Here is a 20,388-nt window from a genome sequence, read left to right on the forward strand (position 1 = left end):
CTGGGACCTCGCGGCTGAGGGCTGAGGGCAGGCAGCTGCTGGAAGCACCCGGCGCAACCCCCTGGCCCCCACGGTTCAGCTAGCGCCTCCATTCCATAGCACACCGGAGGGAGGTGGGGTAAGGCTAGCCCGCAGCTCTCTCTCTGATTGGCCCCTGCGTCCATCCATCAAAGGGCGAACAATTTGCTTTGTCAATTGCTCACAGCCCGAGAGAAGGCCTGACAAGAAGGCAGAGGAGGTCTTATTAGTCGCCTTTCGCTAGTCAGTCAAATGACACACAAAGGGCTGCGCTGCCGTCCAGAGAGACACAGGCAACGCGCCACCGGCAGCGAGGTTGCTTGTCATTGCGCGAGGGGTCACTTCCTGCCTGGGGCCCATGGCTTCCGGTTAACTCTGCGACCTGAGGCGGGTTCGGTCGTCCTTCCGAAAATGACTGGTGCATGCGTGGAGCGGGTGGCCACTCTTCCTCCGCCTCGCTGCGCACGTCATGGCAAGGACGGCGGCCAGCGGGGCGGGGCCGGGGTCTGTTGTCGCGTGGAACTGAAGGGGCAGCCGGGAGCGGGCTGGGGAGGTAGCGAATTGATCTGTTGTGTCTGCGTGCCGAGCTCTGGTGGGGGCTGCAGCCCGGCTATCGCGCCGCAAGCCGGGCTGCAACAGCGGGGCTGCGGCGGAGTCGTGCGCTGTCCGCGGCCGCCTTCAGCGTGGAGACTGTGCGGGAGAAAGTCCCCTTCCTTCTCTTTTCTTCCTCCTTTTCGTGAAGAGCAGTGGCGGCAAAATGGCAGAGGAGGAGCTCCATGTTGTTTCTAGTAGCAGTGCCCACGCTGGAGTGAAATAGTGCTTTCTGAGTTACTAGGCCCTCAAACTCATGCTCTGTAATTAATTTAAACACAGCATGCGACACAGGAGTCACGATGACATGAGGGAAGACGGTGTCCCTCTTCCTATCTTGATTGTATTGATTCCACATGAGTGGAAGTAAAGCCATTAAATGTAACTTAGTCACTTGCTCAGCAGACCTAACTGAATTCAGAGGGTGACGTGTATCACTTTTGCGCTGAAGCTCCACTGCGGCTCTCAGAATAGGGACCTGTTTTATATACTTTAACATATCTACTGTGCCAGTATAATCCAGCAGGGTTATATTTAAAAAAGGAATTGGTCCTACTCTAAGGTTTAGTTTTAGTCCTGGGAAAAGGTCATGGAACTTTTCAGGTGGAAAGAAGCCCTTCTGTCTCTCACCACCCACACAAGCACAGGCCTCCTGCTTTCAAAGGGTGTCTATAACTGTGTGAACCCTTCCCTGAAACTCTCAGAAGTCGCGGCAGAAGTGGCTGCCCTTTTCAGACAGAAAGTCCTTTTCAAAAGGAGGAAAGCCCCAGCCTTGATTTCTCTGATGGTTTGCCCTTTCTTTTCTTTGTGCCCAACTGTGCAGGCTCTGTGCCATCACACATAGTTGCAATAGTCATTTCAGGCTACAACTGCACTTGAATGTGCTTTGAAGCAGGTTGTTCTGTGGACTGTAGAACTAAAAAAGGCTGGTTTCTTATCAGTTTTGGTCTTGTTGGATTCTTTGATATCTGATAATATACACATTCCAGCTGAAGCTTTCTCCCTAAGTAGTGCATTTGTAATGTCTCTTTTCATTCTGGTTCTTTTATGCTTTTTAAAGCTCAGGTTGTACCGTGACCTTTCTCTCTGTGAGGACACCAAATCTCCTGTATTTGGTCTCATATTTTCATGAATGTTGTAGGAGTTCTTTACTGTTCATTTCTTTGCAAAGGGGGTTCATTCTTCTTGTAGCTGTATAGCAAAAGTTTAAATCTCGCTTGCCTGCTTTTTCCTCAATCTTTCAGACAGGTATAGTGGCTGGATGTAGGTACCAGAGCAGGACAGGGCTTATTCCCAAGGATCATGGCCAGGAGATTCTTGTGTGCCCAAGGTCTGCCCTTTTTTAAGGAGAGATGTGTCAGCATATCTTAGGTAAATGCTGTTATTATCCACCTTTGGGTGTCTGGAGGTGGTTGCTTTTTTAAGTTAGTTGTTGTTGAAACTCACTTTATGGTTAAATATTCATGGAGATAAAAATAAATGTATTGTGAACTTTGGTCTTCGGGATATTCATTCAGTATATGGGAGATACCAACAAGATACAAAGTGACAAATACTTATTGGAAAATAATTAATTGCATGTTTAGAATGTAGTACCTGACAGAAAGCAAAACAAAGAGAGAGGAGTCAGAATCATGATCTCCCACAGACTGGTGAGATTGTTTTAAATAGGACATGCTTTGTCTCCCATATCAGCTCCTATGGGTTGCCTGTGGCTTAGATGTGCTCTGAATGGGCCTTCTGGACAGATTAGCAGGGAAAAATCATGCTTAGGAATCTTGTTCTGGAGCTTCAGCTCGAACTGAAAAGCTTGGAGGGTGAAGTCAGAGCTGACAGTCAGCAAGTACTTCCTTGTAAATAAGTAATGCTGAAATACAGATTCCTCTGCAGCTTAGGTGCTCATAAGACTACAAGAACAGCAGGCTGCTGGGGATGGAGGAACTTTCTCAGGAAGACAGAAATTGCAGGGATCTCAGTGAGTGAACTGAATATGTTTTACGTACTTTTTCAATTCATACTGTTTTTCCTTCAGTGTGAAACATCTAAAAAGTTTTCTGTAAGAAAATGTTTCCATGATAATCATAATTTCTTGAATCCCAAGGTTTACTTAGTACTACTTAATTAAGTATTATGAAGTACTCACAAGTGAGACATTTCAGTAGTTAGACAAACTGATAATAAATAGAAGACTCTTGGGCCCTAAAGCCTGTTGAGCTGCTGTTACAGATGTTATGTTACTATAGCCTCAACATATATGTTGAAATATAAATTACAAAGTGATTCTCCTCTGAAAAGTTGTATATAAAAATATACCTTCTTACTCAGCAGTTAAGTTGCTTAGGTGTACTCTGATTATCTTTCAACCTGACTGAATTAATTTTTACTGTTTTTCTTGGTTGCTAGCTCTATGGAATTAAAATAGTTCTGAGAGATACTGCTACTTCCTGTTTTGAATTGAAGGAATTATATTCTTAAGTTTCAGCTAGTTTCAGTGAATAACTTAACAGACCAACTAGTAGCTGTCTTTAAAAGAAAATCCTGTTTTGTGTATTAAAGTTTGGGTCCTTACATGAGGCAGTTGTGTCAAGGAGGGAAAGTTATGTTTTCATATCTCAGGGCTGGCAGCTATGAAAACTCTCTCTACCTGTAAGTGTGGACAGAAGCTGCTGTGAAGCAGTGAATGTAGAACTACTTTAAGTCCCTTTTCAAAGAGCCTTTGCACTACAGACACACTGAAGCATGCTAAGTCTGATTAACAGTCTGTCTACCACTTCAAAAGCAGATGGTGTGAAAATGCAGACAGGATATAAAGCTGATAGCAATAGCTCAAACTAATGAGCAGTTCATGCTGTTGCATCCTGAGAAACAGGCATCAGAGTTTATAGTAAAAGATTAAAACCCTTGGAAGTGCTCCATATACATATAATATCAGTCATAATAATAGTCTTGAATGACATTTAGGAAAGGGACAAAACATTTTAATATTTTTATTAAAGCATTAAAAAAATGAGCAACAGAAACATGAAACTATTAAGATGTTTGACCTTGCTTTTGTGAAATTAATGCATCAGTCTGATTCAATGGCAGTGGTAGCCATTCTCAGTGAGTTCTCAAGGTGCTCATCAGAGATTTTTAATGGAATTTTACTCTTCTTGTATTTCATCCTTGATAATCACAGAATTGCAGGAGTTGGAAGGGAGCTGTAGAGATCACCAAGTCCAGTGCCCCTGCTAAAGCAGGTTCCCTACAGCAGGTTGAACAGGTAGGTGTCCAAATAAGCCTTCTAATCTCCAAAGGAGAATCTACAACCTCACTGGGCATTCTAGTACTCTGTCACCCTCACTGTAAAGAAGTTCTTCCATGCATTTGCATGGAACTTTCTGTGTTGAAGTTCTTGGCCATTCCTCCTTGTCCTATTACTGCATACCACTGAAAAGAGTCTGGCCTTGTTCAATTACCTCCTGCATTTCAGATATTTATAAACATTGATCAGATCCCCTCTCAGTCTTCTCTAGGCTGAACTGACCCCAGGTCTCTCCACCTTTCCTCATATGGGAGATGCTCCAGGCTCTTTATCATCTTTGTAGCCCTCTGCTGGACTCTTTCTAGGAGATGCCTGTCTTTTTTGAACAGGGGTGCCCAGAACTGGGCACGGTATTCCCAGATGTGGTTTTACCAGGGCAGAGTGGAGGGGGAGGATCACCTCCCTTGACTTGCTGGCCAGGCTCTTTTTAATACATCCCAGGATAGCACTGGGCTTCTTGGCCACAAAGGCACACTGCTGGCTCATGGCCAACTTGTTGTCCACCAAGACCCCTAGGTCCTTCTCTGCAGAGCTCCTCTCCAGAAGTTAGCCCATAGTCTTTACTGACTAATCTGGTTATTTCTTCCCAGGTGCGAGTTTTTACATTTGCTTTTGTTGAACCTCGTAAGGTTCCTCTCCACCCAACTACCAGTCTATCCCGGTCCTGTTGAATGGCAGTACAGCCTTCTGGCATGTCAGCCATGCCTCCCGGCTTCATATCATCAGCACACTTGCTGAGGATGAACTCTACCCCATCATCCAGCTCACTGATGAAGATGTTGAAAAAGACTGGACCCAGCACTGACCCCCAGGGAACACTGCTAGTTACAGGCCTCCAACTAGACCCTATGCCACTGATCACAAATGTGCATACTGCCAAAAGTGATGACATGAATAAAGCATGGCTGTGAAGCAAGGGATATTTTTCTCTTATGAAAGTCTAGTAAGAAGACATGATTAGATTTTTGAGTTGAATATCTGGTTGCAACTATATACATTCCATTTGAAAAATGTATTTACGTTGAATGAAAATAGACTTGCAAAAATATAAAAAAAAATTTGAAGATTATTTTGGCAATCTTGAAACCTATTCTCAAATTCCTGTATCAAAACAGAAAGCATGGCTGCATATTTTTCACTGTTCACAGGACTGTGTTTAGCCAATCTGTCAAAGTGCAGATAATTATTTGCCATAACATGAGTTAGCACTGCACTGCACCTTCCTGGTGTCCTGGTTTCAGCTAAGACAGTGTTAATAGTGCACTGATGGTTTCGTTGTTGCTGAGTATATGGGAACTGCTAAGTCATGGCATGAACCACTGATTGAGCACCTGGGGGAAAGACCCAGTCAGCCCTGGAAGCACAGGTGAAGGCAATTCACCTGTGCAACTGGGAGGGGGGTGGAGCCAGGCTCCACCCCTCTTAGGCCTCATTTAGGGGCTGACTGCCACTGAAGAAGGATCTCTTTCTGGAGGTCCTTCCTTTGCAGAGCTTTTTCTTGTGAACCTAGATCTTCAGAGATGGGTGAGCAATCTTCTTCCCTTCCTTTATAGCACCTTTCTATCGTGCTGATCCTTCAGTCATTATGCCTCTTTTGTAATGCCTTTTTCTGTTGTGTTGGTCTTTCCAATTGTTACACTGAGTTATAGGTGCATGCCTGGGGCTGGGCTAGGCCCCTCAGTGGGTCAGAGCTGCTGCCATGATGGTGCGGAGCAGAGGGCAGGCTGCATTGTGAGCTGTGCCAGGCCACATGCAGTCTGTGGGTTGTACATGCCTGGTCTAAGGTAATAATTGTGCATGTACTGGACTGAATGTGAAGCTGGAACATGTAGCTGTAGAGAGCTGGATGAGAAATCCCTGCTGCTTTTGAGCCCATCAAAGTCTCGGCCTTCTGTTTTCCTAGTGGTGGTCAGTACTTAATTTATTTTTTATTCTGTATATTATGTATAGTGAAGGATGTTCTTAACTGCACCAGTACTTTTCAGGTTGGTCTCTGCTGGAAATGGGAGGGCTGCATTGCAGGGTTTCTTCCAGGGCCCCACTGAGTGTCACAGCATAGTCCTGTCGCTAGTTATGTGGGAAAAGAGGCTGACTCCCACCTCACTGCAACCTTCCTTTGGGTAATTGTAGGGAGCGATAAGGTCACTCCTGAGCCTCCTCCACTCTGAACAATCCCAGCTCTCTCAGCTGCTCCTCATAAGACTTGTGCTCCAGACCCCTCACCAGCTTTGTTTCCCTTCTCTGAACACACTGCAGGGCCTCAATGTCTTTCTTGCAGTAAGGGGCCCGAAACTGAACGCTGTACTCAAGGTGTGGCCTCACCAGGGCTGAGTACAGAGGGATGTTCATTTTGTTGCAGGTGACACCAAGTTGGCAGGAAGTGTCGATCTGCCTGGGGGAAGGAAAGCCTGGACAGGCTGGATCACTGGGCTGAGGCCAATGGGATGAAGTTCAACATGACCAAGTGCTGGGTCCTGCACTTCGGCCACAACAGGTGCAGGCAATGTTACAGGGTTGGGGCAGAGTGGCTGGAAGACTGTGTAGAAGAAATGAAATTGGGGGTATCGGTTGGCACTCTGCTGAACATGAGCCAGCAGTGTGCCCAGGTGGCCAAGAAGGCCACTGGTATCCTGGCTTGTGTCAGAAATAATGTTTTTCCAGCAGGAGCAGGGAAGTGATCATCCCTCTGTACTCAGCTCTTGTGAGGCTGCATCTCAACCAACAACACTAATGTATTCCTCTCAGTTGTGACAAAATTGTGATGATGGCAAGAATTAGGGACTGTGGAATAAATGCAGATGAGTAAGCCCCTCTCAAAGAATAGCAGGGCTGGGGAGGGAGTGAATCTAGATATTTATTCTAGATTTCGAGGTTCTCTTCAGCTATCCACCAGGTGGCAACAGAAATCTATTTTAACATGGCAGGATTCTGCGGGGACACCTTGAAATCCAACTGCTTTCCTGGATGGATTTACAGGAGGACTGCAAAGCCTGCACTCCTACAAAAAAAAAAAAAAATAGGGGGGGGGGGAAGATAAAAACATTATTTTGTTGTCACTAGGCATGTCTGTGCTGGCTTTTTACTCAGTTGGCTTGTGGAAGTGAGGACAGATTCAGATTGGCAAGCTGAATTTTCTCTGAGAATCTGCAGTACATGTGCTCTGCAGCCTATGTGGTGCTGCCCTTTTGCTGTTGATTAAGAATAGTGTGGATATACCAGCCCACACTGCAATCAACCTTTGCTGGCTATGCAGATGTATTCTTGGTGACCCAGAAACAGAAATAGCTGGAGGTGGGTTCAGGATGGAGAGATAATCAGGCTTCGGGAGAGCCCCTGGGTGATTCAGCATAGCAAGGGCCTTTGCAGAGCTTCTCAGGAGCCCAGAGCTGGCAGGCTGAGTCACTCTGTCATTGCTGTGGCTTTTAGCCTCTCATCACATTTCATTTTCTCTGGAATTCTCAGTCAGCATTTTAACCTCAGATGACTGTTGCCATGGGAACCCATTTGCTCTTCCTGTTATGTCACTTGTCCCTGGCAAGCAACCAGCTGTCAGTCAAACACTGGGCTAAACCATCCATGCCATCTGCAGCCTCTGGTGCTGAGCAGCAGTGGTCCTGCCTGCCCTGCCCTTCCTGGCCAGCAGCAGGTCATTCCTCAGAGAAGTGCTGCCAGGTCTCAAACTCCTTGTCCTAGCCCAAAGGCATTGCTTAGCAATTCCACTGAGATGAGCAGCAGAGCTGCTGATGTCCAGAGGCAAAAAGCCCCTGGATTTTTACATCATAAATGACTATCAGGGTACATCATCACCCCGCTTCACAATCTGTTCTGGGGCCCTGTTCAGAAGCAAGCAGTTGCAAGCAGCTAAGGAACCTCTGGGAACTGACTGCTCCAGAATGGCCCTCTCCTGTTCAGGACTGACAGAGGTGAGCTCATGGAAGAGGGGTTCCCGAGCTGGCAGCCGGAGCTGATCCAGGGCTGAGGCCGATCCGCCCCAAGTCCTGGCAGCGCTGTAGTCAGAGAGAGGGAAAGGGAGGGGAGGTGGAGACGGGGCAGCAGGAATGCTAGGGTGTGGTGGTTGCACGAAGCACCTGAAAAAAATGCGAGTGGGGTGCTTGGAGCATGCCCACTGCTCTTCCACGCCCCCGCCTCGACCCTGGGCTTTTCTCTCCAACCCCCCGCAGTGGCTCCGGTGCCGTGGAGACGTTTGTCCCCAGGCGGAGCTCCCCACAGGTGGCTTGCCTTCCTTCCCGCTGGTGTTGCAGGCGGCCGCAGCCAGGCTCTCTACAGGCAGCGGCGGAACTGCGGCTGCGCGAGGAAGGCAGCAGCTGGGAGCTCCCAGAGATGCGGGAGAGCCTCCGATTCCGGAGGAAAAGCTGCAAGACAGTTCTGACTGCTTCTGCCACGGGCGGGCGGTCTGAAGAATGCACCTGGACTGAAATGCTTACTGGGATTATGCCAGAAGAGCTGTCGAGAATATGTCGCTAAAAAGCAGGGTGAAGTAAATTTGAAGTTGAGAAAAAGATATAGAAACCTTAGGGAAAGTGGGCTTGGCTCTAAGACCAATGATGTACAAGCACAGAAAGGAAACTCTCTGATACATTTGCAATAGACATGTCATACATTGTAGATCCCCTGGGAAAACAAACAAACAAAAACAAAAAACAGCAGAGGCTTTGCTGTAGCCAAATAATAGTGCCTTTTGTGTTGTACTGTCAACAGAAAGCTGTAGGAAATTTCACAGAGCTATGCACAGCAGGGGAGCAGGGCAAGCAGCAATTCATGTGTGTTAAACCAAGATCATGCATCAGTATTTCTTTAAGCACAAAGGGATGCAGCAAAACAAATAACTCTATTTTTGCTATTTAATGTTATCCACAGCACACTACGAACATATGCCTATGATGTGTTCTGTAAATGATACAGCCTTTTAGGGCTTCCTCTTATCATTTTGTTTTAGCTTCTGCCTATTTTTAATAGCAGTGAGAGAGAAAATCCAGGCCACTGCAGGAAAGTGTGAAATGCCGTAAGGAGATGAGCATGTTGTGGTATGTTATTATGCATTTAAAGACATAAAAGAGCTACATGTTTAATAGATTTGGTGAATTGACATCAAAAAAATGACTAGTAACAAATGGAAGAGCTACAATTGAGTTAGAATTCCTCTCGTAATTCAGAAATCCCTAGCCTTAATGTGAGCACGCTGTGTTTAAGCAGCCAGTGAACCTTTGGCAGCTGCTGAAGACTCACCATCCCAGTGTGGAGGGATTGAGATGGGCACAGTCTGCAACCCCTGTCTTGTCCCTGCCGGGTCCCTCTGGGCAGAGGCTGGTAAAGTGGAGTGCTGGATCCCCTTAGTGCCTGCTGCTTTGTGCTGCCACCTGCATTTGTCTCAAGGACGCTGTGGAGGAGATGGAATCAGGCCTCAGCATTATCTGTAAACTTTTACCTTCATGCTTTCGCTCCAATGTTATTTTCTAATCCCTCTCTTTTGTTTCCTGCATGATTAGCAACGCTTCCCAGAACCTGGCCTCACCTTATTCCATATCTAAGTTACAAAACAAGTCCTTTTTTTTTTTTTTTTTTTTTTTAAGTCTTTGGGGAAGGAGTGATAAACTTGGAATGAGAAGTGATCAAATAGTAACTTAAATACATGCAAAAGGAAAATATCAAAATAAGAAAAGCCATGTGACTTGCCTGAGAGTGGATAAAAAACACGTTGTGGGTAGCAGATTATGAAGAGGAAAAAAATAGGACTTGTGTGCTTTTTAGGATGTTGGAAAAGTTTTGCAAAAGAGCATCTGGGGCAGAAAGGGGAGAAAAGGAGACGGATGCCGAATGACAAAGACCAGGACAGAACTGAGGAGAGACTCTTGGAAAGGATGAGTCAGAAATTGATAGAAACTAAGAGAAATTCAAACAAACTTAAGTTTCTTGCCTACATTAGGGTTTAGAATCTAAGAGACACATTAACTTGATCCATTTAATGTTAACTAGCCTACTGTGCCCATTTTAGACTGGTAAAAACAACTGGGTTATTCTGTGTAGCTAATATCACACCTTAGTCTAGTTTAAACCAGGGAAACAGAGGAGGAGGGAGTTGTTGAACAAAAATGATGCTGGAAAGGAAAAAGAGGATGGATAAAAGATGATGTGGAAGGAAACCTGCAAATGCAAGGAAGATGTGTAATGCACAAAGGAACAAACACAGGAGCTGGGCAGTGCTGGGTACAGACTGTTGCACAGACACTTGAAGATGAGAGGAGACCTGTTAGGAGGCATAGGGCAATGCATGGACATGGGGAGAAGGGGATACTGGTGGTTCCAATTAGACATTTCCATCATGTTACTTTTCTTTCAGATTAGGCTGCAGAGATGCTAAGGTAGAGAAGGATAGAAGAAGGAATTCCAGTTGTTGTGGAGGTGGGGAACAGAGGATAGCAGGATCACAAAAATAGAAAGCCTGAAGTTTGTTTCCAGTTCTGGCATGACTGACCCGAGAGTCATATGGCGAGGGCACTCTGACCTCTGTCTTGGGAATATCAGTTGCTTCTTTTGTGGTAATTTCTCTTTGCAGTTGTTAATGTGGTGTTCTGAGTAAAACACTTAGCAATGACAAATTAAGGCTGACTTCGTTGGGAGAGCTATTAACGTGCCGAGAAGATTCCCTTGTTCTAAGGTCGTACTGACTACAATTGCTCACTTTGTCATTGACTCTAGACATTTATGAGGGGAAGTAAACTGGTATCCATTTCAGTGGGTTAATTACTCTGCTATGTGGTATCTCCAAATCCATTTTTTATAGAAAACAAAAAAGATCTTATTCAGTAATAAATTTCCTGCTTCCCAACCCATTTTTAGCCTGTAAAAACACATGGAATTTTGAAACATCAGAAGCAGATCGTGTAACCATCAAAATAACTATTCATTGTGAAACAGGCTGAGAGTAGATTTTTATAACTGGATCCACAGCAACATGACTCTACACAAGAGGAATTAATTTACATCTCTTAAATATGGCCCATTTTGGAACTACACTCCAATAAATGCATATTATGGAATTCTAAAATGATCCAGTGGAAGAATCACAAATACTGTCTGTCATCATCTGTCCCGTGATGAGATTTGAGGAAGCACTGTTAGGAGAACTCAGCATGCTTTAGCGTCATGACAGATATCAACACTATCTGGCTGAAAGAAGGAAAATTGTAAGCCTTTTACAAAATCCGCAAGCCAGAGTAACTGTGAAGTGTTCGTAACTGTTGTATACCCAAAAGCAGAGTCCCTGTCCCAAGTGGAGTAAGCGAGGACACCTGATTGCTTCAGCTATGAGTGGAAGACAACTGGCAACCTTTAAAGGGGAGGAAGTGACCTGTGGTGCTTCCAGATCTCCCCAGAAACAAGAGAGCTGGCGAGGTGCAGGAGATTTCACTCTGCCTTGTGGTAAGTCCAAAGGCATCAGGGAATGCAATCCGCTGTGCAGCATGCTCGCGCTTCAGGAGCGATCCTGCCCCCGCAGAGCCTCCATTTGTCTCGCTACTACACACGTCCAACCCGCGGCCGGGCCCGGCTCGCAATGTGTCCCGCCCCCTGGCGGCGGCTCTTCCGCGTCGAGTGGCCGGGTGCGCTCCCGTAACTCTCAGCAGTCAAACGTCGGTGTGCGATTGGCTCTGTGGGCTGAAATCAGGGCACGGGGAGAGCGCTAACAAGTGCTTGCAAATAATTTTCTGCATTTTGATACACTGGCTAAACATAGTCCCGGGAACAGCGAAAAATACACAGCTGTGCTTTCTGTTTTGATACAGGAATTTGAGAATAGGCTTCAAGATTGAAAAAAGAAATCATCAATTTATGTTTGCAACTCCATTTTCAGTCAACATAAACACATCACCTGCAAACTTTCAAATGGAAAGTATAGAGATGCAATCAGATATTCAACTCAAAAATTTGATCATGTTGCTTTATTAGACTTTTATGTGACCTCTCTTAACAAGGAAAAGTATCTCTCACTTCACAGTCATGCCTTATTTGTGTCATCGCTTTTGGCAGTACGCTCATTTGTGAGCAACTATTCTGTGAAGGATGACAGACAGGAAGAGTAAAATTTAATTAAAAATCTCTGATGAGCATTGTGAGAACTCAGGAAGAATTGCAACCAGTGCCATCGAGCCAGACTGATGCATTAGTTTCACAAAAACAGGGTCAAATATCTCAGTAGCTTTATGTTTTTGTTGCTCTCTCTATTGTATGTATTTTACGAGGGCTGCTCTGAAAGTAATGCCTGCTATTTTATTATGTTGGCCTATGACATCAGAGGTGGATATTGGTGGTATGGCAGTAGAGGTTGAACCTTCCCACCAGTCTTCTGTTACATTTTGTTGCTGTGTGGCAGGTGGCAGCAGAGGGGCAGTCTAACAAAATGGTGTCTGATTTGGAAGTGTGTATGAAGCAAAGATGTGTGACTGAATTCCTCCATGTGGAAAAAAAGCACCCACTGACATTTGTCAAGGCTGATGGAGACCAAACAGTGGATATGAGCACAGTGGTGTGTTTCAGCAATGGTGATAGTGACAGTGGGTCACCTCCACTGGTGCAAGTTTTGACGAGCATGACATGCAGGCTCTTGTTCATTGCTAGTGAAAATGCATAGCTAATGGTGATAAGTATGCTGAAAAATATTGTTTTGTAGCTGAGAATTTGCAGAATGACTGTGCTCATTGTATCTGTTGTAGTTTCCATGAAAAGAAATAGGAGACATTACTTTTGGAGCAACCTATGTAAATGTGGTGCAAGACAGTTTCTCTTCACCTAGTGTGGCCCAGGCAAGCCAAAAGGTTGGGCACCCATGCCATAGGACGCCTTTGTGGAAGTATGGAAATGGCAGCAGTGTGAAAGCAAAGCTTATGGACCTTGCAAACTTTGCAGAGCCTGCATCTGCCCAGGATATCTAGTCTCCAGACTGTGCTCCACACTGTGTTGCTGTAACTTGACATCCTCATAGCATCATATCAGCCTCAACCTCTTAGAGGGATGAGAGTGGGAAAAGTAGAAATCATAGGTGAGAGGAAAGGAAGTGAGGAAGAAACAGAAGGGAAAAGGAGAGGAAGTCCTGAAGGTCTGGTCTCAGACTGGACCCAGCAGTGTTGGAGTCTGGTTTGCTCTCTCTAGTACAGCCAGATTCCAATTCACTTGGTCAGGGAGAAGCAGCTCTGTTTGGTCAGTGCTTGTACCTGGGCAGCTCTCTTGTGGGCATGAATGAGGAGATTAGTTCCTGTCTTCTTCAGAGTAGGAGAAGGTCTCATGGAAGCAGAAGGTGTCAAAGTCTTGCAGACAGCACAGCTAACTCTTCCATGTTGCTCTCTACCTTCTTTTTTTTCTCAGTGAAGGCATGTGAGATGAGTAGGGTATTTGGAGGATGAAGGTCCAGGCAGGTCTGCTGAGACTGGAAGCCTAGGAGGACGCTGGTATCATGGGACTGGTGACATACATTCTCCTGTTCTCTCTGAAAACGAGTTAAATTTATTGCAAAATTTATTGTGGGGGGAACACAGTACATGAATGCCATTGATTACTGTCAGATGCTGGAGCATCTTTCCAGCTAGAGAGGAGACAGAGTGAGGTCAACATGGCACTAACTATTGTGTGAGTATGCACTTGCTCCTATTTTGTTTGTACCTCCCTGTATAAAGGATATCAAAAATGTACAGATGCAAAAACAGCTAAGCAAGGGTAAGCTACTTCATTATGGAAACTTGCAGTGGAACACAAGGAATAGCCTTTTAAGTCAGCCTCAGATTGGAACTTGGAGGGGAAGATGTCCCCATATCAGTGATTTTTCCACATAGAATTACCTGTCTCAGACACTTTAATTCTTTTTTTTCAGACTTTAAGACTGCTTACAAGCTGAACATGTGATAGAGGAGGGAAAAAAAGAGTGGAGTTGGTAAGGTGGTGTCCACCAAGAAATGTCAGCACAATTTATTGCCTGAGAACTGTGTGTGATTGTGAACTACATCTCTCTTTGAATCTCAGTAGCCTTTTTTGTACCAGAAAATTGAAGACCCAAACTGAACTCTCTGTTGTCTTCTGGGCAACTTGAAAACTAACCCAGAGAAGGGACTGGGGACAGGTTCATCTTCCACATCTGCTGCCACACAACCAATCAAGTTTGGAAGGAGGAGACAGCTGTTCTCCAAAGAACATGCTGGACTCATAGAAACCTGCTTTAGAGTTAACAGTCTACACCAGATCAGGAAAGTAGGCCACAAAGGAGCCAAAAATTAGAGGCAGAAAAAGATGTATGGTATTTGAGCATGTCATGACCATTCTGTTATGGGGCCAAGACAGGTCTTTTACTACACTATAATCTACCAATGATTAGTTTAGCCCTTTGAAGGTGCCTGTGAGGGAAACGGGCCATAGGCCTGCAATGCATTTTTGACATATATGCTTCCGTGTTATATTCTTCAGTGATAATTTGTTTGTCTCTCTGACAGGTTGTCTACTGCTAAAAGCAGTTTAGGAACAGTGTAACAGTACTGAACAATACTTACTCCACTCAGAAAAAAGTAAGAATACGCCTGTGCTCATATAGGTAGTCACAACAACATTTTGATGTTGTAAAGCAATATGGGAATGTCTGTACCCCAACTTCTTTTGGTGCACAACACCAGTGAGTGAGTGTCCTTGATTTATTTCCTGGTTTAGGAAGAATGTCCTGTTTTGTGTCTTACTGGAACATCAATTTCTCAGTCATCTAAGAAAAAAAATAAACATCTAAACATCATCTAAACAAAAAAAGTAGACTGCAACTTTAAAAGTTTTCTTGCTTGTAATCTGGGCTAGATGGACAGAATTTGACATGTATTCTACTAACAAAATCAGAGAATCGTAGATAGTATCAGGTTTGTACATTTCCAGCAGGCAAGTGAGGGTTTATGATCCATAACTATACTTTTCTGCTTCCCAGCACATTATTCTTTTATGCCAGAGGCATCAAGTAAGTAAAGGAGCATGGAATCTAGGGTGAATGTGAACCACATTGAAAATACAACATTTGTAGCAGCTCTGTTCAACAAAGATAACAGCTGTTGGTGTCATGGTGTCTGCTTTTAATCCAGAGAAAGATCATGAAGTGACTAGCTGGTGAAGCACCACTTTAGGTCTCCCTATTTTTCCAGTCTGCTTAGCTCTACTGTAGATTTTCTCTTGGGCTAAGCCATGTAATCATTCCACACCTGGTTCCCATATCAGCAAAGCAGAATTAATATTAATTCTTTTTTCTTATCTATGTAGGTCTTGAGATTGATCTTCAAGACATGGCTAACTCTTACTGCTTATATACAGTGTTTTCTACAGTGTCATCATGTTTTGAACTGGACTCTTTCGGAGCACCAATTAGTTGTATTATAATCATGCCTGGCTGGCTCCACACTCTGAAAGACATGTCAGCAGTTGTTTTATTTGTTAGTTTCTGCATTATTCTGAGCTCTGTGGGGTAAACTCTGGAACAATTAGGGGAGTAGCTGCCATGGGGAAATAATTCCTGTTCTTACATCTAGCCTTGCACAAAATGGGATGGGAATCAGAGAGGCTTGGCTCTGCTGTATGGACACTGCACTTGTGGTCACACATGTATTTTACCACTACATTTCACCCCACAGTTTAATGTGTTCCCAGAAATCTTGCATTAACACTTGACTAGGAAACAGTTGCAGATCAATCTGTTATTTATGTAATTCTGAGCTTCACTGCACTTTTAGGTCAATCGAGGATTTAGGGTCTCATGTAACTAGCATATTGTCCTACCTTCTCTGATCCAGTGAGTCTTCTGAAAGGCTGAAGAATGTGTTATCTGATAAGTCTTTGGACCTGTTAAGGGTGGTTAGGCTCAGGGTCCCAAATTCCCAGGGAAACCTGAACACTTGACATGGGCTGAATGGTTCTGGGACCTTGATCCTTTATGACTTTACAAAGAGATGCAGAGAGCCTGCACCTAATGCTAGGTATGACCCAGGAGATATTTCTTGACCAAGAGAAGCTTTGAAAACCTCCAAGTTAGTGAGTCACTGAAGTAACAAGTAAACAACTGAAGAGAAAGCCCTTCTGTGAATGGTGAAAGAGTCCTGCCTGTGTTCTTTCTGTCCCTACATCTCAGTGCCGCACTAATTGCTTCACTTTGCACAAAACCACTGTAAGAGCATCCTTCCCTTACACTGGCATGCAACTTTTACTCAGTTGCTTTCTGAAAGTCAAAAGAATATAGCCTGCTAGAAAAATAAATATTTCCAAATCAGCTGTCCTTCTTTGTTTCTCTTTCTCCTTTTCTTCATTTGTATGATTCTTGTTATTTCTTTCACAAATATATTTCTCTCACATATAGTCTTAACCTGCATATTGTTTTTCTTTTTCTCTTGCTCTTTTTTCCTGGCCTTCTCTCATTTTCTGAACAACGCACTTTCTTTCCCATATTCTTTACTTCAAATTTTCTTCATCCCTTCCATTTCTGTCTCAGTTGCTGTCTGTGGTACCATACAAGACCTTGAAAGACAGGTGAGAGTTGATGTTGGAGAAAGGGAGTGATGTGGTAGCTGTAGTACCTGAAATTGGGTGAAATTGAACAGTAGGTCTAAGTGGCTGTATCCCACCACTACCTGTTCACACACCTTCCTCCCTTGAGAGAGAAGTTCCCAGGCCCAAGTCAGTGTTGCAGTTCATCCCTCTTTGCTCAGCTGCCTATTCTAATTAAAACAAGTCATGCAGTGCTTGTTATGTTGCAGTCAGATTTCAATACAGAGTCTTAGGAGTCTGAAGAGAGATATAGACAATGTTAAGGCCATGACACCTAAAAAAACTTGTTCCTGGAAAAAAACCCACTAAGTGGCTGTCAGACACTGGAGGCAAATTTATGTCATTGCTTGACACCACATGAAATGCAGCATATGTTATTCTAGAAGAGCTTCCTTATGAAGTCCTTCTTACCCCTGGAGGCAATTGGAGTGGTGGAGGCCCTAATAAGTTAGTGACAGCAAATTCTGGGTTAGGTAGTGGGATACATCCCCATGCAAAGAAGAATTAAAGATGCATTGGGCCACAAATCAAGCATGAGGCAGCATGATCCCTACCTTACCTGGCAAGGGTACAGAAAGCAGGTGATCTTGGCTTCTCTTCTTTACTCCATTTTTGACCACATTCATGGTTGAACTTATTATGTTAGATGGAGAATAAGTTTATTTTAAGGACTACAACAGGGAGTTATGAGACCTAAAGAAGAGCTGAAGACCTTATGAAGATAATAGCAGTATGGTGAGTGGGTTTGTCCTTCAACAGCAACTTCTGGATCCATTAAGACTATGTTGAGAAATGTAGAAAAAATGTCTGTTAATGGAAAAGATGAAAATGGTTCTCAGGTTCTGAGGTATTGCTCTAATCATAGGGTTATTCTGTCAGTGAGGAAAAAGAGCAGATTCTTCTTTTTCTTTTAAAAGTAAGCAGGATGAGTGTTAGAGAGACATAGGCTGCAAGTCCTCTCTGCAGGGAGAGAGCTCCCAGCGGTGCTGAGATAGCCTGAAGAGTGCTGGAATTCACTGATTTCCTCTAGACCCTTTTGTATTACAGTCCCCGTAACTATTGTCTTTTCGGATCTATGGCAATCATATCTTCTTCTGGGTTCTTGCTTTTCATTTAAGGGGCTGATAACGTGTTTATGCTGAAGTGCTCAGCATTGTGGCATCTTAGCTTGGAATCAAGGCCATGAGGTCCTATGGTACTACCGAAGTGGGGTGTTTACATACATGCCTTATGGATGCAGAATGTGAAATTTCTTACATGTTTTGAAGCACTTCACATATTGTTCTGTGATCTCTTGAAGCTTGAGGATCTGACAAGATACTGCACTGTTCTGTGTCTGGTTCTAGCTGGCTGTACAAGAAGCAGAAATAACCCAGCAGTACTCAGGGACATTTGGCTCTATGGCACAGCCCCTGACCCCACATCTGAGTTCCCATGCTCAGACTCAGCTAGGTCTTCTTTGGTTTTGGCATTTCTTTTATTTCTACCACCTAATACTACTGTATTTCTGAGTTGAAGGTGACGGGGATGTCTTGCTCTGACCCTCGACAAAGCTCAATCTATATGTTGTTGTTTTTTTTTTTTTTTTTCTGTTTTCTTTTCTCTCTCTGTTGCCAGAAAAATTCAGTCTCCCAAGGAGGATGTCTGTCAGGCTGACTCGCAGTAGAGTATTTCGTTCCTCAGAAATGTAACTGCTTGGGAATTGCAGGGCTAAGATGCACACATTTATGTGTGGATTGGGAGTGTGTGTGGGGGGGACGGCTGGCGGGTCACAAGAGAGGAGTACTGAGAGGAACTCTGATGTATTTCAGGAAGAAGGCAAAAGGAAGCACCACGAGCAGCATGCAGGGCTGAGGGGCCTCTGCAGTGTGGCTTGGCTGAGCACGTAGCTGCGTAAAAAAGCTGCTCATCATACCAGTCCCCTGAATCCTGATGTTTCTGAGGCTTCCACGCGTAGCACTAGCTCTGTCTTCCAAACAGCCTAGCCTGCAGCCTCCCTTGTACTGCGCTGCAAGCGGAGGGCTGTGCCGCAGCGAGGCTCGCAGCCTGCAGAGGACGTGCAAGCCCGCACGGGATGCGCCCAGCTCCTCCCAGCGCCTGTCTCCCGAAGGCTGATGACAGCGATCAAGGACAGAGGAGGGCAACTGCCCATCCCCGCTTGAGCCGACCACAGAGTCCTTCCCTGAGGGCCGTCAGGGACAGGAGCAAATGAGTTCAGCAGCAGAGGGGCAGGGAGTGCAGGCAATGAGAAAGGAGGAGGGAAAGAGTGTGGAAAGGAAGAGTCGGAGAAAGGAGGAACCGCAGAGGGAACGGGAGTGCACAGAAGGATGTGCATTGTACAGAAGCAAACACAGCATTAGGGAAAGAGGTGGACACAGGAATCACAAAGGAATGGAAGACAATTTGGAGAAAGAGAAAGAAGTGAAAAAAAGATGAAAGTCGACCTGACAGGAGGAAGGCACAAATGCAGAAGAAACCAAAAGCTGGCTAGAAGAGGGTAACATGCCATGTTAAAACCAAGGCACATAGATGGGGTGCAAATACGGCCTCTGGCCCTGCCCAGGCCAGGGCTTTGTAGCAGGAGGATGACTGATATTTAAATGTGTTAATTTGTAGGGAGAAGTCCACTGGCTGAAGAGAACAGCTTTAAAGATTGGATGGATTCCTTTGTCTTTCTTTATCTTTCCCCGTGGGTGGTTTACCTCTCTCTTCCCTTGGCATTGTTGGAGCTCTCTTAGTAGCTGGGGTTAACAGTCTGGCCAGCACACAGTCCTTCACTATGGTTCTTTGCTATCCTAGAAGTGCCATCTCATTTCTTTAGTTTAATTTCTAAGCTGGGGAATGGCAAGTTCTACTTATCTATGTCATCAGCAGAGGAATCTACAGTCTTCCTTATGCATTCAGTCTCTTTTTTCCCAGGTCCATTTCCCCCTACACACATTGTTTGCAGAACGATAAGAGACTTGGCAGGAGAGCTAATTCAGGAGTATAATCTCTTGCAAACAAAGTGCACCCTGTTCCCACCTGGTCAATTAAACTGGAACAAATCTGTGCAGAAGCACTGACCTGAGGCCAGGCACTTTCACTCCTGAAAAGATACGTGATGGCTTCCCCTATGGATGCCACCTTAGCCCTACCTGGAGGTATGGGAGGGACAGCTTATTTCCACTGACTGCCGGCTGTCTGTTCAGGCACTGCAGTTGTAGCCGAATGTGATGGTGTATCCTATATGATACAGACCTGCACAACCTTCCCCTACCCCCTGAACTAGGTCTCCAAGAGTGATGCTCCTGTTGTAAAAAGTGGTGTAGATGTTTAGGCAACTGTTGTTATCACAGAGGAAAAGCCACAGAGCAGTTATGAGCCTGTTTTCTATTAGTTGTCGCATAATTTGTGTTATCTGGAGAACTCAGAACTGAAGTTTCTCAATGCTGAAGATATCTAAACCATCTCTGCCTGTTCTTGAATGAGTCCCTGACCTCACAGAAGCTGACCTGAGGTATGGACTGTTTTGGAGCAAATGAAATAATCTTGAGGGAGAACTCTTGATGAAGTAATGCAGACTGGAAGGAATGAGCTGTGCAGCCAAGACTGTGACTTCTCCAGTTTACAAAGCTGTTTCCTGGGGGAGGCCTGGGCCAGAGTAGCTACTGACCCATCTGTGCTATCTGTGATTTCCACAGAAGCCTCTGCTGGGAGTTGCCACAGTGGAGTAACCAAGGCCCACCTATTAGCTTCTACTCTGCTTCCTAATGTTGACGAGAACGGTAGGAACTCTAGTAGAAAGATCTATCTGTCCATACAGTGAAAATGTATGCCACCTCCTGTACCTGACAGATTTAGAAGAGGCTGTATCGGGAATGAGATGAGAACATCTACTGGGATAGCATTCCGTCTGCACCCTGTGT

General features: G+C 44.8%; 1 protein-coding gene across 2 annotated transcripts in view; it reads left to right on the forward strand.

Annotated features, from left to right (window-relative positions):
• The window catches only part of LOC110397542 (solute carrier family 2, facilitated glucose transporter member 3), a 42,604-nt gene continuing 22,216 nt past the window's right edge, over positions 1-20,388 (forward strand). Inside the window, exon 1 of one of the 2 annotated variants that reach the window (XM_021393966.1) lies at positions 1-118. Coding sequence is in view for 1 of the 2 variants with exons in the window: in XM_021393950.1 (XP_021249625.1) it covers positions 7,807-7,836 (30 nt within the window). In the remaining variant the exon portion in view is untranslated. Of the gene's footprint in view, positions 119-7,741; positions 7,837-20,388 lie in introns of those variants that run through there. The other variant, XM_021393950.1, reaches the window with a different exon arrangement.

Source organism: Numida meleagris, chromosome 1, assembly GCF_002078875.1.
Source record: "Numida meleagris isolate 19003 breed g44 Domestic line chromosome 1, NumMel1.0, whole genome shotgun sequence".
NCBI classification, from domain to species: Eukaryota; Metazoa; Chordata; class Aves; order Galliformes; family Numididae; genus Numida; species Numida meleagris.